Genomic DNA, 24,435 nt, shown 5'->3' with positions numbered 1-24,435 from the left:
GCTGCTCAATATGGGCCTAATAAGGCAGTAGTACCACAAGAATAGTAATTCTCCCATAATAACACAATAAATTCTTATGTAACAAGACATGAAACTATAAGTGTTAATTGTGTCTAAATAACTCAAAACTAGGTATTTATATCTAAGAATATGTTTTGGGGTATTGACAGTTCAGCTACCAATAGCAAGGTGATATTGACCTGTATGTTTCATATTTGCACATTTATATTTTTGTAAAATGTGTACTGAAGGTTAGACAGGAAACCGGGTACAGGAAGTAGGAGAGAGAGTAGCATGGCAGTAGACTGCTTCTAATTTTCCCTTTGCAACCTGAAGAGTAAAAGGGTCAAGTCCGTCTGAAAGCAATGACTGTAAGTGTAGGCCCAGTGTTTATCCTATATACAAATAGTGGTGGCGCAGCGGCGCTGCTGTAATATGCGCGCCGCTGCTAGGGGGCGCCAGCCAGGTACACTTTTTCTTTTTTTACTTTTTAAAAACAAAAAATTAAAATAAGAATAAGTGGCGAGCCTTTTTCATTTTTGATTGTTTGTTATGTGGATTTGTAGTATTTGTCTTACTGTATGTTCAATAAAGGTGTATTTTTGCTAAATCTTGAGACATTGCCACTGTATGTACTAGGCAGGGCCGATTGTTGGCATAGGCGGCAGATCTGGGGGCGCTGCGCTGGAAGGTCTGGGAGGGGAACATTTTTTTTTTACCTTTGGCGCTCATCATAATTTTTGGCCTTGATGTAGCAACATTCATAATTAAGTAAATGTAACACCCTTTTCACCCCGGTTACACTTTTCATTTGCCCTGTACGATGGGCGCTGTAAGTGATGAAAGTGGGGGATGTTGGCTTATCAGACGCCCGCAGATCACAGCCAAAGTGCGAGCATGGGAGCGAGAGAGCAAGGGAGGGAGAGAGAGAGAGGTCGCACCGGTACCGACGCTGTTGTTATTAGAATCTGGTGCTAGCTGCGCTAACGGATATAAGAAGTAGATATTTCTACAACCAGGGTGGAGGAGAGTTCTCCTGTCAGACTGAGAGGCTCAGTGAGATAAAGGACTCTCTGAGTGTTTAGATAGTTAATTTCAGTCATTTTGAGTCATCTCAGTGGGTCTCAAACGTTTTGAACACAAATTATGTAAACACATATTTCCAAGGCACTCCTTTATAATTATTAGGATAAATAAAAACAGGTTTGAAATCATTCCAATGTATACTATAGTAAAGTAAACCAAAAATATCGTTTAAAGTTGGAGGGATACAAAAATATGCATACATAAATATAAGATATGAATGAACAACACAAATAAAATAAGTTACATTTATTTGTTATTGGTTATGGTAGGTTATTGGTTATGTTCCCATACTTACTTGATTATTAAAATGTAAACCGATCTTTTTGATATGGGTGTTTTAGAGTTGTACCTCCTAGATCTAGTCTCTAGTAATTGTGTGCTCAAAGTGCACCAGATTGAAGCATTTTACTTTAAAATGTTCAAACAAATCTTCCCGGGGGGCATACCCCCGGACCCCCCTACAGGATGTGACGTCCACCCCCCAATTCAAACATGTTCATACAATACTGAATACATTTGAAACCATTTTGACGTATATTACCTATGTCAATAAGTTTCTGTTTTTATAGTGTATGTCTTTTGTAGAGATTTTTCATTTATTCTTTATATATAAAATCTCGCCTTGGGCAGCAAATTGGCTAGAACCGGCCCCTCAAGAGCCTTTCTTGTGCTGGCAGACACATAGAAACAAATTGGCGGGGCGCACTTCGGACACACTAAAAAATTCCATGCGCTCCGCGCTCACATTATGCTGGACCCACGTGCCTTAACACCGCTGCTACGACTCCATCCTAGGGGAAACACTGAAGCCTTACACTTACACTGTAAGGATTAGTAACATGTATTGTGTTTATGGGATGACATTCAGAGATGTTTAAACACAATGAGAAAGCGTTAGCATACATGCTAGCATTAGCCATACTAGCCTGTATACATGCTTATTGCACAGCTAGCATTAGCTATATTTACCTTGTTAACACTTGGTGGTCCTATCAATGACGTGCAGTGGGGTTCATGGCTGGTGAGGCACTGACTCTTTCAGAGTCAGATTTACAAATATTATATTTTGACCTTAATCGAAATATTCTGCTGTTTTCAAAAGCTTTTTTAGTCTGATGCTTCAATTCATTTTAAACAGACCGTTCAACAAAAGGATACCCAACATCTAAATATTGGATTGTTCTTTCTTAGTAAGATCCCATTTTCATTACAATTGTGGTCTTACCTTGACTTGAAGATGAAGTCCATGCTATCCTTCTGGACAACAATCTCTATTACTTTTTTGTAAAAGTCCTCCTTATCTTCCTGTAATTTGAAAAGTCTAGCTTGTTGTTTGTGTCTACCGTCTCTGCGTAGAATAACAGTAGCAACAAGAACCTGTGGGCTCATGTGCGCCCCCTTCAGTGCGGCAGAGGTTATGGCTGCCTCCCCTGGTGCTTTTTTCATTGCCGTTGTATGATGAGACCAGCGAGCCTAAATATCATATACGTAAAATAAGTTATTTAGAGACTATGGATGGCGAGGATAAATGTAATAAAGGGATCTACAAACATTACATTGGTGACATACAGTGTAACAGGCATGCGCTTAGTGCCCGCGCTCCAGCCAGTTTCTGTGGGGTGACACATTCTGAGGTGAGGCAGAGCTCATCTGCCTCACCTCACCCCACAGTAACTGGCTTGAGCGCGCTCACAAAATAAGTGCCCGCGTTAAATTAGTGCACGCGCTCCAGCAAATTATTATGGGCTTACAGAGCTCGTCCCTGCCTCACTTCTCATCGCTACCCGTACTTGTAGCGGAGCTCGGCAAATTTGCTGATTTTTACTTTGACTTTAAAAAGTGATTGGAATCATACATAAAGCACATTTACAACACAGATCAGTGGAGACATTTTATTATTATTACTATTTAGTTTTTCTTTAGTTGTTTTTCCGTTCCATTGGAGTACGTTTGAATGTCAGTGGACTGCAAATAAGTTAATAAAGGAGCATGGCTGCTAATTTCCTGGCTCTCAAAAGAGTTTGGTTGGCTGTTTAATCTATGTTCACACTGAGACAGTACAACACATAGAGAGAACAGTGCACCTATTGTGTAAATACATACAAGCAGGTCACCAGAGATGGGGTCGTTACTAAAAAAAAGTAATATATTACACTCTAAATAAAGTAACTCGTTACTTTACTCGTTACTTTACTCGTTACTTTACTCGCAGGGCCGGCCCGCCCCTCCCTACAGGCAGATCACGCAGACTGTGGCGCACCTATAGTGTAAGCGCGCCACATTTTTGCCTCTGCGAGACTCCACTTGCACCCCCAATTACTATTGCATTAAGGAAGACATAACACAAGTCTTTCTTTTTATATGCTCTTTAATAAAATAGGCTACCAGCCTACCACAACAAGCTAACAGTCTGTGCAACGTAAAGACACTAATTAATGAAACCAGTTCAAGACGCATTATTCTTATTCTTATCATTCTTTATGAGCGCAGTAACGGTTAGGTAGGCCTATCTAATTACTTATTTATTTAGTATTCCATAACTTAGTAACAGAGATGGTCAAACTAAAGTGGTAGAGACATGGCAGAATTCCTACAATGAAGCGGGGCATTGAACTGTTCACCCGTGAGCAGTGTTGGGCAAGTTACTTCCAAAATGTAATATATTACATATTACTTATTACTCTCTTTTGAAAGTAATAAGTTACATTACAATATTACTGTCTCTGAAATGTAATGAGTTACACTACTTTAGTTACTTTTTAGTTACTTTCACCAAAATAACCGCAAAAGAATAGCTAGGTATTTTAAATGCTAAAATGTAGTTTAGTGCAGCTCATTATGCTTCCAGTGAAGGGCAATGTGGTATAGCATAACAACTGTGTAGGCCCTTAAGGCTACTAACAACTTGTATTACAGGGCTTAGTTGAATACTCGATACTGATTGTAAATTCTTAACATGTGACACGTTGTTAATACAGCAGTACAGACCGCTGTCAAGGACTATAATGAAGGTTAACATATTGTAAATCAAGGCAAATATTATTTAAACCATGCTCATGGTTTGAAATGGCAAACATTGAAAGGCAAAAGTATTATTAAAACCATGTATCCTACTACATCATCACCTTGGTCCCATCATATACGCTGGGAAGAGAATATTTACTGTGCTTGAAAACTGGTATCACATCATCATGTGAGGTTGACTTTGTGACCTGGAGAACATTTCAGCTGCAACATCAGCTCGTTGAAAATAAGCTTGGGATATGAGATATTTTTGTAGCCATTCGTGGTGAAGGCATCTGTGCTATTGTATGCATTATTTTTGACCCAACATTTCTACAGGCATGTCAGAATATGGTATGGTAGAATATTGTTTAGATATACCTGGCACCTGCGGGCCGCAGAGGGGCGACGTAGTTTCGGGCGACGAAGACTGCTGCTCCGGAGCTGGCGAGTCAGGCGGGAGTAAGCTAGTGTCCACAACGGAGGGTAAAGTGATGTCCGCATCTGACCTGTTGCTACTGTCTGCAGTAGATGCAGTGTTGCTGGCGTTTAGTGATGGTTGCTTTAACCATTTTCGTATAAATGATTATCCACAGATCAGATGTGTGTCACTGCTGTGGAAGCACTTTGGAAATGATGCACGCGCAGCGGAGCAGGTCACGCGCACCTGACACAATTTGTTGTTAGTATTTTTCGCTACGTTCTCTTTTTTGAATGGTTGCATAACGTTCAACTTCCCCGAAGATCTCGACGCGAAGCCTGAAAGGTAAACACCAGGTTTACTAATCTATCCACACAATTTGTCGGGTTTCGGAATGTCTCGCTATGTTAGTACATTCTTAAAAAACAAAACACCATTTAATTTCGGGTTAAAATGTGTTGTAACTGCGTTACTGAGCATTGTAACGGGTAATATATTACCCACATTTCATTAGTAATGCGTTACATTACTTCGTTACAGCAAAAAGTAATATATTACTGTAACTCCGTTACTTTTGTAACGCGTTACACCCAACACTGCCCGTGAGAGGGCGATCAAGAAAAGAGAGCGAGCGGCCCCGTTGAGCGAGCACTGCACGTGGAGATGTGGATGCGCAAGTCGCGCAGATTACGTACATATAAACCTGCGGCGGAAACCCCTCTTGTCTGTCAGTGTGATTATGACTGATTTTATAAAAATAATGAAGTAACGCGTGTCGGCGCAATGTTAGTAACTGTAGTGTGATTACTGAATTATAAAAGTAACGCGTTACACTACTCCGTTACAGACAAAAGTAATATTATTACAGTAACGCGTTATAGTCCGGGAGCAGTGGGGTTGAACCTCGTTTCGTCTGATGACGTTTTTTTTCCCGCTGTTTCTTGTAGCTTGGGGGTACCTCTTCAAAATCCAAGAAGGTGCCCGGTGATATCCCTTGAGCATTTTTGGATATTAACCCCTTCATGCCCACAATTCCCAAATCCCTGAAAAATAAGGATTTATGAGATTTCATCCAAAATTCTCAATAGAAATGCGCAAAATTAGCTTTCTCCAATGTTTATTCATAAAGGAGGTCATGTGTTCTAAATAAATGAATATTAACCCTTTTATGCCAAGCCAGCAAAACAGGTAGCTGGATGAACCTTCTTACACCCATTGAGCTTTTGAGATCCAGAACAATGGATTTAAAGAAAACATTTTGAATATGCTTTACATGTCTAACACATGTTGTAACCATCATGTAAAGCGTAATATACCCTGTGATTATGTAATTAAACCATAATTGCAAGATGTTGTTGTATTCTGCCTCCAGATTGTATTTGGTATAATTGGCGGTTGGTGCAGTTCCTGTATTATTCCTAGCTATTTGAGTTTGCTCGTCAAGACAAAAACACACTGGGGACTCTTTGGATCATCCGTCCACTTCTTGTATGCCCTTGATGAAGCATAATCTGTAAGTATTTTATTTCTAAGATTATTGTGGACACTATTATATCTTATATTGACTATTATTTCAAATTATTATACATTTGTGACCCGCTCGATCAGTCGGAAGTCGCAACGGCTCATTTCAAAATAAACGTTGATTTGTGTAAAAAACTAGTTTTTCAGGGTTCGGGTGTTTGATTTTAAATAAATAAAGTCTTGGCTTTCAGAATATGAAACTTTTATTTCCAAAATCTCACGACAAATACATGTTTGAAGCTTGTAAAGGGAATATGACAGCTCTCATTGTCCACTCTGCTGTTCAGCAGCGCCGCTTCCCCTCCCTCCGCTGAAATTATGAATGTAAGGCGTATTATATAGTAATCAAGGATAACACGGCAGGGTCCGTTACAGTTTGTTTTCATCTCATTTCAAATAAACAATGTCTTGGTTTTCAGAATATTAAACTTATTTAAACTAGCTTCCAACGGCATGATTACAAGCGGAGAACGGAGTAATTTAACGTCACAGCTAGGGTGACCAGATGTCCCGCTCTGTTATATATTATTATATTTGTTAAACGGCATCATAATGCGCTGACAGGCGAAAGTGGTGCACCCCCGCCTTTTTCTCAAAATGATGACTCGTGACAGTCATTAGCCTATATAATGTGACATATTTTGCTTAATATTTGGAGTACAACAACAATCTGACATCATTAGAAAATTAGGAATCTCCTCTTTCCAACAGTGTATATAACTCAAAATGTCTCTTCGGGTCAATGTGACTGATTTCGATAGAGCAAGTCACATTTGTTTTTCTTTCTCATGATGCTAGCTATTGATGTAGTCTACTGTTAGCGTGGCTATCATTCAATGTAAATCAGTCAAGAATAACACTGGAAATGGGTAGGCTATTAGAATAAAATATTAGCATAGATGGACATGTAAGTGTATCAACCTTTTTTATTTTCTTTACAGGGTTTACATTGGTTATGGATCCAGTGCCTGATGAGTGCCACTTCAGTTGGAGGTTTAACTGCCAAGCGAAGAAGGAACCGTTGATCTCTGCAGGAGCAGTCAGATTAGCAAACATTATCGAGTGTCGCAAGATATATGGTGATGAAAAACACTTTGAGCTTCAAGAAACATTGGACAATAACAACAAATTCACTTTGAAATGCCATAAAATGTATGTTTCATGTTACACCTCAAAGACTCAATATGAACGGCACAAACGTCAGAGGGCTGGAGAAACAGATTCAAAAGTTCCTTGCAAGGTGACCAGGCGCTCACAGTCAGGGGACTCAGATGAACCTTTCCATTTTCAGAAGCATTGTGTTTTCTGTGGTGAGTTTTGCAATCTTAACATTGTCAAGAAGAACCCGTCCAGATGGAGGGCTGCATTCTTATTCCGAGAATTGGAGACCAAGAAGTCTCTATTAGAAGTTTGTGGAAAACTAAAGGATGCTGTTTCGAAAAGCGTCCAACATCGTCTTCAGGGGACAATTAGTGATCTGCATGCTGCAGATTCCCGGTACCATGTTGACTGTCGACAAAGATTTGTCCAATTTAGGTCACTCCCAGGGCAGGCGGTTAGAAGTTCAAAGGACACTGACTAAGATCCTCCCTTTACGTCAGTTGCAGAGAAGATGACAGCTGACCGGTCAAACATGTGGAATTCTGTTGAACTGTTTGCACTCTATGCAGACCTTCATGGGGATAAGCTTTCTAGGAAGACCCTCATCCGGCAACTCCAGCAGACATTTGAAAGTGATCTTCTGGTACTATCCTCACCTGGGATAGCTGACATCATTGCTTTTCGTAGTTGTGCCTCGCAGACTCTTCGACTTGTGAATGATGACGAGGATGACATGGAGAGCATCGCAGTGAAAGCTAGCAAGCAAATCATTCAGGATGTGAAAAAACATTGATATGGACAAGGGACACTATAACATCAGCATTAATAAGGACATGATCAAAGAGTCAGTGAGTGACTTTCTGTTGATGTTGTTAGCAAAGGTTTCTCCAAAGCTAGATAATACCCTTCCTGCACTGCTCATAGGTTCAATTGTCACTAGTACTCTCAAGGCTCAGGCAACTTGTTTGCAAGTAGACCTAGCAGGAAAAATGGTAGAGTCCAAGAAGCTTATCAATAGCATGTATTCCTATGGTATCGCAGGTTCAAGAAATCAGCATCTCAGGCAGCAGTAGCAGATTTGAAGTTGTCTGGCATATTTAATGCTGACGATGGTCTAGTTCAGGCTATTGTGGATAATTTTGATGCTGATATAGCCTCTCAGAATGGTAAGCAATCCACACATTCACTAGCTGTCCTTCTCACACAGTACTCGCTGAGCTCTGAAGAGGGTGAGGAGCAAACCAATCCAAAGATCAACAGGATCCCTAAAGATTCACCAGACATTCCATACAATGTAGACATTCACAGATACCAGGGACCTAAACAGCCTCCAAGGCCACCAGATGAAGCCACAAAGACTGTCTGCTCCCTGAAGTCACTTGCTCACCAAGTAGTTGTGGTTACGAGAGCTTCAGAGGCGGACCTTAGTTTTCTACAGGAAGTTCTTACTCAGGACAACTGCCCAGAATACCATGGATACAACACAAAACATAGCAGGGACCTGGGCACTCTCCCCCAGGCCAAGACAAAAGCGCTCTACTTACCCCTGATCGACATGAAGCCATCTGATCCCGATACAATGATGACAGCCATGGCCAGAGTACAAGAGCTCACATCTGAAACTGGTCAGAATTTCAGTGTGCTGACATGTGACCAGCAGCTCTACCCGGTTGCAGTGCAAGTGTTATGGGCCCATCCAGATAAGTTCAAAGACATGCACTTACGTCTTGGGGGTATGCATGCATTGATGAGTTTGGTTGGGGCTATAGGTTCACTGATGGCGGAAAGTGGACTCTCTAGTGTCCTGTCAGAAGTATTTGGTGGGATTGCCAAGATGTTGAATGGGAAGAAGTTCCCTCAGAATGTACGTGCCCTGCGCATGATGGAGGAGGTGCTGCGGAGTGTGATTATGTATGGCCATTTCCAGAAAGCAGACGATCTGATGAGAGCCTTGAATCAGATTGCTAGTCAAAGTAGGACAGCCAAACTTTGGGTTGAGGTCTTGGTGAAACCAGTGTTGCTGATGATGTCGTACATCCGGGCTGAACGTGAGGGTGACTGGCTTCTCCATCTGACCACATTCCGGAAGATGCTTCCCTACTACTTTGCAGCTGGCCATGTCAACTATGCCAGGTATGGCCTCTTCTACCTCCGTTCCATGGAGAAGCTTCCTCCACATGTCCAAGGCTATTTCCTCCAAGGGCAACATGTGACGCGACACATCCGTGGAATATGGAACGGACTGTGGAGTGACCAGTTCATAGAGTCCACCTTCATGAGGTACGGCCACAGAGCAGGAAGGATCATTGGGATAACCTTAAAGCCAGAAGCACTGAAGATCTGGGCCCTGAGCCGCCACATCTGCTGCAAGATTGAATCAGACATAAAGGACATAGAAGAGGAGGAGACAAATACAACAAAAGTAAATCTCTATCACAAGGAGGAGGCTAAAGCCAGGGTTAGAGCAGACACCAAGGACAGGGATGGACTTCATCAGAAACTAGACACCTGCCTCCATCCATTGGATCCCAACACACATCCAGGAGAGAGCATTGTGAACATCACCAGTGGCAAGATAACCCCTCCAACTGCCAGTGTAGACAGTGCTGTAAAGATTGGAGAGGCAATGTTAGAACAATTTGAAAAGACCTGGCCAGAGGGATTTTACAACACCATCTCAAGCAAAGTGAAGACCATGGCAACAACAACCAAATCCATCACAATTGGCGACTCCAAAATGTATGACCTAAATGTGATCTATTCGAGGACCATTGCACTTTTCTCTAGTGACCGCGATGTTGACGTGAAGGATGTCCTTGCCTATGAGCTGGCACCAGTCCCAACTGCCATGTTCACAGAGGATGGAATGCGAATTTGTAAAGCCAAGTCCACACTGAAGAAGTCACTCCAGGTGGAAGTCTCCAGGAGGAATGCCGGTGATGCAGATGTCACTGTCATTGATGGATCAGCACTTATTTGGACCATACACTGGCCAGCTGATGGTACTGTCGCTGATTTTATTGATAATGTTAAAACACGGCTGATTTCATACCTGTCAGAGAGTGACGTCTACCTCATCTTTGACAGATACTATGATTACAGTATCAAGTCTGTCACCAGAGATGTCAGGGAGACAGTGGTCAGAAGGAAACATCATCTCCTACTATCAACTAAGCTACCAGCCCAGAAGGTTGTCTTGTCATCCATTTAAAACAAGAAACAGCTCAACCGATTAATATTTAAGGAACTGACTGAAGACAGGCTTTTCCATCTACGGGGCACAAACAAACACAAGTTGGTGGTGACAGGGGAGGACTCATGCCCCATCGAGATCAGGATGGAAGAAAGAAGGAGCCGATATGAGCTAGAAAATCAGCACGAAGAAGCTGACACCATCATTGTCCAACAAGTCCTGGGGTGTGCTGGAGAAGCCCATCAAATCTCTGTGGTTTTTGATGACACAGATGTGTTCGTTCTACTCCTTCACCATTACCATCAGGCAGGACTGAATATACCACTCATCATGGAATCCCCCCGCAAGGAAAGAGCCATAGTGGACATCAAGGCGACACTGTCCAAGCATTCAGAAATTGTCGAGAACCTTTTACCAGCCCATTCACTATCGGGATGTGACACTGTAGCGTCTTACTATGGGTTGGGAAAAGGCTCTGTCATCAAAGTCCTGAAAGCTGGGTACGAACTATCAGCCATTGGCAACATGGATACACCATTCCAGCAAGTCCTCGACCAAGCCACTGCCTTCATCTCAGTCTGTTATGGCATGAAGGAGAGAACAGACATGTCACACACAAGGCTACTTGTCTGGGGGAAAAAGAATGGAAAAGGACATATGTCTGCTCCAAACCTTGCTGCTCTACCACCAACAAATGTATCCTTCTTGAGAATGTTAAGAGGGCCCACTTTCAGGCAATGTTGTGGCGAAATCTCAATGTAAACCTGCTGCCAGCACTGAACTCATTTGGATGGAAAAAAGATACGTGTAACAGGTCACTGATCCCAACCCATCTACCAGAAGAAGCCAAACGTGTCCCAGATTAGATTTAGGAGATGGTCAGGTGTGGCTGCAAGAGTGAGAACCCTTGCAACTCCAAGAAGTGCAGTTGTAAAGTGCATGGTTTGCCATGCACAATGTTCTGTGCATGTTTCAGGGTGGGATGCTCAAGATCCTAACAGTAATGTGTCATTTATATATGCTAATGAGCAACATTTTGTATATAGTATCTGCTTGCCTTTCCTTTTTGTTGTTGGCAATAAACGCCACGCAGTTGCGTGAACAAAAGAGAGAAGTTGTTGCATTGTCTTTGCAGAATTCACTGCACTTCAAAAGTATGTTTTGCTGGGTCAGCTTAAAAGGGTTAATAATAATAAATGTATAATACAATGCACTGTATGAATATAAACATTGAGGAAGGCAAATGTGATGCATTTGATTTGAATATATTTCAATATTATTGCAATTTCATAAATCCTTATTTTTCTGGGATTTAGGCGTGTTGGGCATGAAGGGGTTTATATCTGAACATGCTAAAAGGTTATCAGTGGGCACCCTCCTGTACTCCTATTGAATAAACATTGGAGAAATTAAATTGGGTGCATTTGATTTGAGTATTTTGCATGAAATCTCATAAATCCTTATTTTTCTGGGATTTTGGCATTTTGGCCATGAAGGGGTTAATATCCAAAAATGCTCAAGGGATGTCACCGGGCACCCTCTTGGATTTTGAAGAGGTACCCCCAAGCTACAAGAAACAGCAGAAGAAAAAACGTCATCAGACGAAACAAGGTTCATCCAAAAATCAGGCTTAACTCTGCAGGTCACACAGTATGATCACAAATACATAAACTCAGTTAAAAATCAGTTTTTATTAAAAAGTACAGGCTGCATATATGTTCTCAGCCTTGGAGAAATAAAACAGATATTTGAACGTGTGCCTACTTTGCTCATGTACTGTTGAGGTTAATTTCAGTAGTTGTGTGCTATAATGTATTTACAAAGTGTGAAGAGGAGGCAACTTTAGAATAGGGAACCTGTTCAGGTCAATTAGAGTCAAACTACTAGCTTATTGGTTATGAACAAGACTTCACTTTAAAATAGGGAACGTGTTCTTAGATAGAAATACCAAATGTTTTGTTATTTAGACACAATTAACACTTATTGTTTCATGTCTTGTTACATAAGAATAGATCATATTTGTTAAGTGTTATTATGGGAGAATTACTATTCTTGTGGTACTGCTGCCTTATTAGGCCCATATTGAGCGAGTATATTAAGACAAAAACTCATGAACAACAACTTCCTTACTTGCAATAAATAAGCACTAATTAGAGGGTTATTGAGGAAAAACTCTCAACTAATGGCTTATTACTTTTAGAATATGGTCATGTAGAATAAGGCATTAATAAGTGTTTTATAATGAATAATAAAGAGCCAATATACTGCTAATATGCATGTTAATTAACAACTACTTGATGGTTAATAATTTGTGTACCTTAATATAAAATGTTACCCTAAGTTATTATCCTATCCGATAATAATCCAATTCAGAGGCAATAATGTAATATAATACATTATTTTATATATATATTATATATTTATATAGTTACAACCGGCCCTTTGAGTGCAACCTTTATGCGAATGTGGCCCGCGATGAAATTGAGTTTGACAGCCCTGGCCTAAAGCCTATATAAGAGGCACTATTATTATTTACTCTTCCTGGGGAAAAAAACAATATCAATCGAAATTAAACTGTTTAGAGAGGGATATTAAAGTGCTGGAAAAACAACATTTTCAGTCACAGACGCAATACATTTTTGATCAGTTGGCTGCAACAAAGGCAGAGTATAACACTATCACTACACGGGAGGTGGAAAACGCGATTGTCAGGTCAAAACAGCGTTATTATGAGCAGGGGGATAAGGCTGGGAAATTGTTAGCATGGCAGATAAGAAGGGAGGAAGCTGCTCGATGTATCCCAGCCATTAGGCAGCTTGATGGGGGGGGAGGAGTTGAGTTGTAAGCCCTCGCTTATAAACCAAGCCTTCTCAGACTTCTACAAAATACTTTATGTCTCACAAGGAGAGAAGACAAATGATATGAATACATTTTTGGACAGTCTCAGTATCCCTATATTATTGGAAGAAAAAGGTTCCGAGAATTAAGATCAAAACTCTGTACAACACATACCAGCATGGAGGACTAAAGCTCCCAGATTTTCAGCGTTATTATTGGGCTGCTCAGTGCAGGACATTATGGATCTGGCAGACAGAACTAGCTAACCCACCTGCTTGGAAACATTTAGAGCAGTACCAATCATTAGACGTGCCCCTGGCCGGCATCCCTTTTATTCGGTCGTTCCATACTCTGAAGAATGGTACTGATAATCCTATTATTAATCAAACCGCTAAAATCTGGTCTGATATACAGAAACATCTCAAAAGTGTTATCCTACTTCACAGCAATACTTCCTTCCATACCAAACCTGCTTTGCCAGGTGCACTGAGAGATGGGATAACCAAAATGTGGCACACCCAGGGAATCAAAACATTTGGGGATCTCTACGAGAATAACGTATTTATGACCTTTGGACAGCTGTGTAGTTCCTTCAGCCTCCCAACTACTAATTTCTTCAAATATTTGCAAGTTAGACACTTTTTAAGCACACTTCATGGGGAGACTCCACTCCCTTAAAGTCTCTCCCAATTGACAATGTTCTAAAAGGAGTTAAATACCCCATAGGTATACTTTCCTTGACATATAACTGCATCTTGGCCCTTACAGAGGTTAAACCCCTGAATTCTAGGACCAAGTGGGAGCAAGACCTGAGTTGTACCTTTGGAGACTTAAAATGGGAGTCATTATGTGAGAACAGGGGCGGACTGGCCATTGGGAATACCGGGAGTTTTTTTTTTGCCTAAATCCTACTGGCCCACATTTGTAAGTGTTCCGGCAACTCCCTTTTTTTTTGGTTGGCAGGGAAACAGGGAACGGGGTTCAGGGGGAGTGGCTGTACGGCTGTACCCGTAGGATAGAAAAGGGGGAAGTGACGTCTGACTCAGTGGTCGCGCGGCTGTGGAGAAGAACGTGTTGCCCACATTCTGTTACTGAGTTTAGGCTAGTTAGCTAGCAGGTTTATTGTTTTGGGTGCAGTCACTTTTGCCTCCACTTGCTGTTGAAATAAATGTTGAAAGAAAAAGTAAATCTGTTTACAGTTCTGTTTTATGTTGAAGAAGAAGAATAATTGGGAGGGATGAAACCCTCTTTAATGGTCACACATGCAGAGCACACAGCACACACAGTGAAATGTGTTCTCTGCTTTTAACCCATCCTAGTACCAGGAGTCTAGTACTAGGAGCAGTGCGCAGCTATTGTACAGCGCCCGGGGAGCAATGGGAGTGAGGGGGGAAGGGAGATGTCCGGTGCCTTGCTCAAGGGCACCACGGCAGGGCAGGAGGTGAACTGGGACCTCTCCAAGTAGAAGTCCACACTCCAAATGTAGGTCTGGTCGGGGACTTGAACCGGCGACCCTACGGCTCACAGTCCAAGCCCCTACTGACTGCCATAGATTTAGTCCCTAATTTTGCTCTCAAAGTGCACCAGATTGATGCATTTAACTTCAACATTTAAAAAAAAAATCTTCCCGGGGGAGCTTGCCCCCGGACTCCCCTAGAGGAGGTGAGGTCCACCACCTGCCCACACCCCCTGTTAAATTGTCTCACCCACATTGAGGATGCTTCCTACGCCCATGTTTTATTCCATGCGTCAATTCAGGCAAATTGGGTCAAAATGTTATTGCATCAATGATCTGTTAACATTAAAATCACTAAATATATGCTGTAACTATTTTCCTCTAGGTAACTCAAGGGCTCAGGTAATGTGATTACTATATGAATAATTGTCCAAAATAACATACAATGCATAGGGTTTTTTGTTAAGTAACATACTTTCGTCGCCGGCCGGCCGATACATGCCGCGCATTAAGTGGGCCTGTCTGTCAGTTAATCCCCTGGCCACTTTTTCCCCCCAGTCCGCCCCTGTGTGAGGAGGCCCTCACTTTCTCATACAACAGCCAACATCAACTTTTACAGTTCAATATTATTCACAGAACCTACTTTACACCAGAAAGACTAAAGGATAAATAAATCAATTTCAGATCTTTGCCCTAGATCATTGTTTCTCAAACTTTTTCATAACAGGGACCATTAAACCAATAAAAAAAAACTTGCGGACCACCTAACTCCACAAATATCAAAAAACACATCAATTTTCTAGAAGAGATTACAAACCACCTGAAAATGGTACAAACAAGTTGCAACATGTGTGACGAAGAATATAAAAAAATATTGCTCTATTATGGAAGAGTGCAGAACCCCTCCCCATATCCATGTGGCTCAAAGAAACCCAACCTGGTCTCACCATAATGCGTGACTCCACCACGACTCCTTAACACCGCATTGCGTGGTGGAGTCACGAACTCTGCTACATTTACGTGTCGGCACCATGCAAACAACCCCAATGTAAAGTGAATGAGGCTCCTTTGTCGTGGTGCACAAACACAATTCTACAACGTCCCGCAGTGAACTTTTATTCTATAAAACGTTTTTAAAATCTACTTTATAGCTTGTAGTAACTCACGGGAGGCTTCTTTTATTTTATTTGTATTCATAATAATTGTTATTTTTCGTCAGAATGTATACAATTATATAGTTACGAAATATGAAAAAATTACATTAGTTACACATTTTTGTTTTCAAAAAACAGTGCATTGTGTGTAATACAACTGTGATTTTTTATTAAATTAGTTAAGTTTAAGGAAGGCCAGAGCTTCGGCTGTGTCAAATAGATTGTTCCCTTTAGTTAACGTTATTTAAAAGATAATGATCATGTCCCGTTTATTGTATAACGAGCGTCCATTCCCATTGGATAACGGAGAATTTTACACCCGGAAGTAAGTATTCCCCTTACTGTCCATTGATTTTACAGTGATATCTGCACTACTCATCAACTCAAAAACACCAGATTTTCCTTGTTAATTACACAAGATTGATTGGTTTAAATTGTGTGCAATGCTTTTGTATTTTTCCCCTTCGATTCGGAGAAACAAATATTTTTCCGGGGTTTTATTTAAACATTAAAGAATACTTTGGGTTAAGGTCTTCTTTTAAAAAAGAAAAAAGCTTTGGTGGTATCAATCTACAGATAAATATTAAACCTGACAAAGTACTTAACGTCTAATATATTGCATAGTTTGTTTTGGAACTTGACAATCAACTTTCCTGCAATGTTACACTATGTTGAAGCACTTATTTCAACCCATATTATACATATTTATTATACTCTTATAACGTGTATGTAGATAGAATAATACATGTGCAGAATATGACAGTTTAATGGTGGTATACACACATATTGATAGATGTCTTGTAATGCACTGTTGAGGAACCTGTGACCCAAGTTTTTCATTCATTGCATAACTACACCGTAGTTGTGTATAATGATATGTCAATAAACCTTAGAAAATCTTGAAATCTTGAAAGGGATGTGCAAAATAACCATTATACAGTCTTTAATGAACGATTAGAGAATAACGAGTAATTAATATACTTTATAGAGATCTGCAGATAAATATTTAGTCTTCTCAAGCACCAACTATCAAATATCCCTCCTGATTGTTGGCACTTGACAATCACCTTCCCTGAATTTGACTCAGGTGTAACTAAAGTCTGATTTAAGGGTTGTTTATATTTCACATCATTAATCCAAATCTTTAAAGTAACTAAAATAAATGTAGTGGAGTAAAAATACCAGGTTAACCTTAAAGAAATCCCTCAGGATTATAAAAGACCCCCATCACCCCTACCACAAACTGTTCTGTCTGCTGCCGTCTGGCAGGCGGTACCGCAGCATCCGGACTAAAACCACCAGACTCAGGGACAGTTTCATCCCACAGGCCATAAGACTATTAAACACCTGAACTTAGAAACAACATCCATAACATTAATCTGGCTGCTACTTGGAAATTGTTTGTCTAATATATCATATTCCAATCACTTGTATATAGACTCTTATTGCACTAATTCCCTTTTTTACTATTTTACTATTTTTCTTTTTGTATTCACTTGCACTATTTTTTCTGTGCATCTGTTTTATTGTGTTGCACTGTTGGAGGAGCCTGTGAACTAAGGGGGGGGGGGGGGGGGGGTAGGACACGTTTGATTCCTGTTTGGGATAGTGTGCAGATAGTGCGCTCTGTGTAAACTTTGCGCACTGCCACTCCAACATCCAATCACAGAGCTTGAGGACTGATCACGGGGTCTGTCAAGCTAAGCACATGGTGTAGTCCCAAACGATAGCTGAGGATTCTGGGTAGTGTAGTGTTTTCTGCCATCCAAAAACTCAGAAAAAATATTAGTTTCTCCGAATCGAAGGGGAAAAATACAAAAGCATTGTACACAATTTAAACCAATCAATGTTGTGTAATTAACAAGGAGAATTTGGTGTTTTTGAGTTGATGAGTAGTGCAGATATCACTGTAAAATCAATCAACAGTAAGGAGAATACTTACTTCCGGGTGTGAAATCCTCCGTTATCCAATGGGAATGGACGCTCACATTGCTCTTTGCGTCCGTAATACAATAAAGGGGACATGATCAAATAGGAATATAATTATCTTTTAAAAAACATTAACTAAAGGGAACAATCTATTTGACACAGCTGAAGCTCTGGCCTTCCTTAAAAAATAACTAATTTAATAAAAATCACAGTTGTATTGCACACAATGCACTGTTTTTTTGAGAACAACAATTCGTAACTATATAATTGTATACATTCTGACGAAAAATAAAAATGATTATGAATACAAATAAAATAAAAGAAGCATCCCGTGAGTTACTACAAGCTATAAAGTAGATCTTAAAAACGTTTTATAGAATAAAAGCTCACTGCTGGACGTTGTAGAAATGCGTGTTTGCGTCACGAGAAAGGAGCCTCATTCACTTTACATTGGGGTTGTTTGCGTGGTGCCGACACGTAAATGTAGCAGAGTTCGTGACTCCACCACGCAATGCGGTGTTAAGGAGTCGTGGTGGAGTCACGCATTCTGGTGAGATCAGGTTAAAAAAACCTCCTCCTACTGTACATGATGTACAGTTTAAACTTAAAAGAAAGCCACATCTCTTTGATAAGTACTGGTCTGGCTTTAGGAATTATATAGAACACATCCAACAACCTATTGTAAGCTGAATAAATGCTATGACAAATACACATGCATTTGCTAAGGCAAGTACTGTTGAATCTTTCTTTCTCCTTTTTTGACGATTACTGCACAGTGTGGCCCTGTCTGGATGTAGGGGTGGGAGGGACTGGTCTTAAGGGTTTTCTGTTTCTTTCTTATCATCTTATTGTGTATTTTGGTTGACTTTTGTCAATGCTATTACTGTAATGGTCTTTTTATGTTATTATCATTATTGTTTTGTCATAATTGTTTTGTCATATTTTTTGTATTTCTTTTTTATATAGCACTTGCAATTGTACTCTGTATTTTCTCCTGTTATTGTGTTATGTGTGGGAAAAACCAATAAATAAGTGTTAAAAAAATAAAAATAAAGTGAATCTAATTGTGTCTAGGCAGAGCTGCCAACAGCTGGAGAGAGCATCTGATTGAGTCAGAAAGCACTGAGCTCTCCTCCCGCAGAGAGGCCGTCTGCTCGCGGCTTGCTGCTTGTGCTTTGCTGCAGAAAGCAAATATCAACAGGTGTTCAAACAATTTCTCTCTACAGTAAGGGGGCAGATGCTGAATAATTATTTTCCAAAAGGCCTCTTTGACAGAGCATCACCTCTCAGACCTTGCAGCGGAATGACGGTCACCGCACTGCGAGGCGCTGAGGTTAGAAACATCTTCAGACTGTTGATACCTCCAGAGGGCTGACATTAAGCCTTAAATGGAGACAGAGAAACACACACTACTGCCAATGACCAACAAATGTGAAGACACAACAGTACATTTGAATCATCAGGCAGATTTGTATATTCATCATTTACTGTTTATGGTCTGAGGTCAAACCAATTCTCAGGGTGATTTTCAGTGTGCCAGAACTCATATTAGGATTGTCCTTTGGCTGGAGCCAGCTCCTGTGATCATTGCAACATTAATTCCTGTTCACTAACTACCTTCTACTCCTATCATTTTATTATCATTTGTATTTTAAACTATACTGCTACTTAATATCTTTTTGCCATGGTCTACTTATCTGTTATTATTTGTTTCACTATTTTTAAAGTATCTGCATTCTTGCTGTTGTAATACCGTACATTTCCCAGTTGCAGGACAAATAATGAACTTCCCTTTGAACTATTACTCTTTCAGTAATGCACAAATATGGAGTTAAAGCAACCCCTGCAAACACTTACTGCACAAAACATTCTCGTGGTCTCTTGTTACCTTTTTTACTAAGATGCTGTTGATGATTATGCCTCCATGAAATGTGTGTAACTAAGGTGTTCCTAAGGTGGCAATCACTAACAAGTTATGGGCCAGGAGGGAACTATGAAGCTGATAGAGCCATTTGTGTTTTAACTGAATTGCAAACACCTTAATTATCAATCTTTAATTACCAAAAGTGATACAAAAATAAGTTTAAAATCAAGTAGAGGACATATAAGGCTCCAAGAAGTTTACCGCTGCCAATCCAACTGATGACAATTTCATTAGGCAAGTGGCTGGGCAAGGGGGAGAGATGAAGGTGGATCAGAGAGAATGTGCTACAACTAAGAAAGAGCACAAGGCCAAAGTTGTAATAACATTTCAAATAAAAAACATGTGACTTATATGTTTGGAAAGCAAACTGCCAGACAGCTGTTAAATATGTAACCATGCACAATGTGTGTTATTTATGAGTATATGTTTACCATTACTTTTACAGTAAAAGAGCAAGTAGAAGTATTACCTTATATATTCATATCCTCTAAGTTATGAGCTTTTACACTGATGTCATGACCTTTGACATGTACCACGGCTTATGCGTAACACAAGGCAGCTCTCTGTTAAGCATGTGCATGTTTATCCTCCATTAGATGTGTCTAATTGAACCTGTGTACTTACCCTAGGATGGAAAACATCAACATTTCATATCCATGACCTACATTATTACCTATTTAATGAAGATTACAAATTAAATTAGAATCTCACTCTAACTTCACTCTGGTGTCAGGAGAGGATCCAGACCCCCTCTCTAGATATTTCTAAATCTCTAAGGGGGTCTTTATTAGTTGCCTAATTTAATTTAAAAAAGTTGACAGCATTGCTTCCATGCCTTAATGCCAAAGTGAACTCCATAGAGTGGTGCAGACATTACATCGTTTTTTATTCAGAAGAAGATGGTGCCTTAGCAGAGGCCTTTGCTGCTAAGGAGAGCAGATACAGGATGAGACCCCTGCAGTACCTGTAGATATTACTGGAGTAAAGGTTGCTGTTTAAAAACCTCAATACTAACAGATACTGCAACACAATGGAAATAATTGAAAAAAACGAATTCATTTTCATATAAATGATCTGTTAATGTGGTTGAATTTCAAAGGACATTTTTCATTTCAACTGTAATTTGATGACATGATATCATAATGTTATCTGGCAGAACATCATTAGTGATGAGCTCAGTTTGCTTGAGTCAGTGAATAATGAAAATGACTGATAAAGCTCCATTCTGTCAGAAGAAAGAGATTTCTGCTGCAGGATATCTCTGTCTGTCAGTGACAGCGGTTTACAGTTCAAATTCATCTCTGTCCTGGTGGTATTATGGGATGCAGTAATGTATGGTGTGGGCATATGGTTGCCAGGTTGTGCAGCTGCTAGGCTACAGGTTGTCATGCTGACTCACCCTGATGCCCAGCTCCACGTTTTCTCCTCCGTAAATTTCCATGCCTTCATCTAACAGGCCAATCTCCTCAAAGTACTTCCTGTCGACCACAAAGCAGCCAATCAGAGCCGGGCTCCTAGAATACAGGGTGATGGGAATAGAGAAACAAGGTGAGAGGAAAGAACGAGGGGGAGAAAATGATTTGTGTTAAGCAAAATGCATAGAGAGTTTAAATGCAAAACAATTGGAGCCACACTGGGAAACTAGGCGCTAATTAGGATGCACATTTGATGCTCTAAACACAGGTATTAGTCTTTACTGATAAACATATGCATTACAATACATTTGTAAATGATCCAACTGTCATAATTATGCTTTCATCAAACACAACAAATTCAGAACACAAGCATCAAACTGAATCTGAAATGGTTAAAAATGATTACTCTTATCAGTATTCATGCTGTCAGTCTCACACATCTCTTCTTATCAACATGAGATTGGTGAATGTATCCTCCCCGTGGATACACAGATTGGCAAACTCCCAGAAATACTGAAACCCAAAATGCTAATAGAAACACAGCCCACTCACTACGGGGTATGATTATATTCAGATAACAGCGCAATGCTAACAACAATTCAGATATTACATATAAGAGCTATGCTTTTTACTGATCGATCTCAACATTCACTCCATTAAAGGAGTGAATGGTGGTGGTAGTGAGTACAAACGATAGTTACGGCTGTAAATACGGTTCTATGAGTCCCGGATGATCGCCAGAGGCGGTGCTGTAGCACTGGATATGTCCATCGCACGTATGCGCAGTTCGAGTACCTAATAACAACAAAGTCACCTGTGACCCACGTGACTACGGCTACATAGGCCGGCGTCATTAGCGGATCGGTTCCCAGAATCTTCTCGAGAGCACACAAAAATTCTGAGTGACCGGAAACTCTGGCGGTCATCCGGGACTCATAGAACCGTAGTTACAGCCGTAACTATTGTTCAATTTCGTCCCTACTGACCGCCAGAGGCGTTGCTTTAGCACTGGATGACTATACCAACCATTTCATGAAGAATCCAAGCCCTTGCTCACTACTGGAAGCAGCCCAGCTCGGCAACAGGACCACGCCCAAAGGATGCGGAGTGGCGACATTGACCGGGTAGAACCTGGAGAATGTGCCAGACGATGCCCACGACACAGAGGCGCAGATGGTTTCCAGGGACACCCCTCTCAGGGCAGCCCAAGACGTTGAGATGCTCCTTGCAGAGTGACATCTCACCCCTGATGGCGGGGGGCGGCCACTGGCCCCATAGGCATGTGAGATTGTATCCAAAACCTAGTGGGACAGCCGCAGCTTGGAGAGAGCACAGCCCCTTCTCGTGCTGCCATGGCAAATGAAGAGCTGCTCTGAATGTCGTATATGGGCCGTAGCACCAATATACGCCTCTAGGGCACGCACAGGGCACAGTAACTCAGGCGTGCCGTTCTCCTGTGGGACGTTAAAGCGCGCCAGCTGGATAGGCCGATTGGAGTGGGCTAGTGGAAGCACCTTGGGCAGGAACGCCACGTTTGGCCAGAGGGCAACACCCGAGCCATTGGAGTTCCACCTCAGGCATGTATCGCTCACGGAGAGGGCATGTAGCTCTCCAACTCGTTTCCCTGAGGTCATGGAAAGCAGAAATGCTGCCTTTAAGGACAGCCACTTAAGCTCCACCTGGGCCAGGGGCTCGAAGGGAGGAGATGATAGGGCATCCAGCAGCAGGGGCAGGTCCCAAGCCGGAGCCCTCTGGGTGCTAGGGGGATGCTGCCGTAAAGCCCCTCTCAGGAAGAGGGACACCGACCTGTGGCACCGCGCCGTGGCGCCGTCGACCCGAATATGTCGGGCAGAAATAGCAGCCACATAAATTCAGAGTGGAGTGAAAACGCCCACTATCTAGGAGGGACTGCTGTCTGGGCAACGGCGTACATGCTGTCCCAAGGAACACGCACATTCTTGCCCCCCAGTTGGGGTAGAAAGTGCGTGAGTGCAAGCTGCACAGCCTGAAGCTCTAGCACATTGGCATGGCGTGCACCCTCCTGGGCGGACCACTGACCCTGAACGGTCCTGCCCTGCCGTACTACACCCCATCCTGAGAGACCTGCATCTATGGTGACGGTCTCCTGGCGGGATGGGATGGCACCCATGGGCACGCTCACCTAGGAGATAGGCCCTGCCCCTCCAGTGTGACCGAGAGTAGAGGCAACGCTGCGACACCCTGACTTTCCTGCGCCTGTGCCACTTGGCGTCCAAGTGAAGGCTGTTCAGCCACATCTGCATGGGGCGCAACGACAGCGGGCCCAAAGGCCCAATGGCCGAGGCAGCCTGCCCAAGGGCCGGAGGAACTGAATATAAGGCACCATGTTGCCCGGCCCACGTGGAAGTAGGCATCCCTCAAGTCCACAGCTGTGCATGTGCTGTGGTCAGCATATAGAGTGGCAGCACCTTCAGGAATCTGTTGATTCCTCTGAGGTCCAAGATCAGGCGAAATCCGCCGACTTTCTTGCTCACGAGAAAGTACGCCGAGTAGAACCCCCTGGGCTAAGCAGAGGGTCTACTGGCTAGATTGCGTCCTTGGACAGAAGGACGGGCAACTCTTGGGCCAGAGCTAGGGCCTCTGCCGGATCGCTGACGTCGGTCATTTTGGCTCGGCCGAAGGCCAGGGGCCGGAACAGCGGTTTGTGAGGATGAAAACCACCCAAGGGCTGGAAGTACAGACAGCCCAGTAACTGAGCTGCTGCTGGGAAAGCAGCCGATGACCGTCCTCGAGAGTTTCAGGGCCTAACCCCCCAGCTGAGGCACGAGGCGGTAAGGCTGAGGCACGAGGCCGCCTAGAAGGCCGGCGGCACGAAAGCCCCCGGGAGGTGGATGAGTGGGCCGCCACTGTAAGCTGATGGCTGAGAGCGGCTGCTAGAGGGGCCCCTGGGCCTGCTGGGAGTGCGCACAGGCCTATAAAAGACCCGAGAGCTGCTGCCTGTTCCGCCTAGCTTGGGCAGAACGCTCCAGTGCCTACAGGGCAGCTGCCCCAAACAGCTCCCCTGGCTCGACTGGCACACTACGGAGGACATGTCTCCGACAGTGGTGGCTGAGCAGGCCACACCTGGTGACGAGTCTGCACCAATAAGGACATAACTCGTCCCCATTCCCTAGACATTAGGGCAAAGGCTTACAGTGATGCATCACTGAGGCCCAGCAAAGAAGGCTCAGCCGGAGCCTGCTGCAGAGAGGTAGAGAAAGCCAGTATCAGATGGGAGAGGGAGTTCCCGTGCCGCTGTGTCATAGGCCCTACAGAGCAACTCGTCTGTGACCCTGCACTGAGGCCGAGGGCACCTGGCATCAGGAGCCCGAATCGGGGAGACGATGGCAGGCTCAATGGATGGCAAGCGACC

At 42.3% G+C, this 24,435-nt stretch overlaps 1 protein-coding gene across 1 annotated transcript in view; it reads right to left on the bottom strand.

Moving 5' to 3' along the window:
- The window catches only part of LOC307039612 (polypeptide N-acetylgalactosaminyltransferase 18-like), a 448,297-nt gene that overhangs the window by 230,941 nt on the left and 192,921 nt on the right, over window positions 1–24,435 (bottom strand). Inside the window, exon 6 of the mRNA XM_079681847.1 lies at window positions 21,029–21,143. Within this exon, the coding sequence (XP_079537973.1) occupies window positions 21,029–21,143 (115 nt within the window). The remainder of the gene's footprint in view (window positions 1–21,028; window positions 21,144–24,435) is intronic.

This window comes from Notothenia rossii, assembly GCF_949606895.1.
Source record: "Notothenia rossii genome assembly, chromosome: 5".
Taxonomy (NCBI): domain Eukaryota; kingdom Metazoa; phylum Chordata; class Actinopteri; order Perciformes; family Nototheniidae; genus Notothenia; species Notothenia rossii.
Note: the sequence above shows the minus strand (reverse complement) of the source record. Positions and strands in the feature narration are given on the sequence as shown.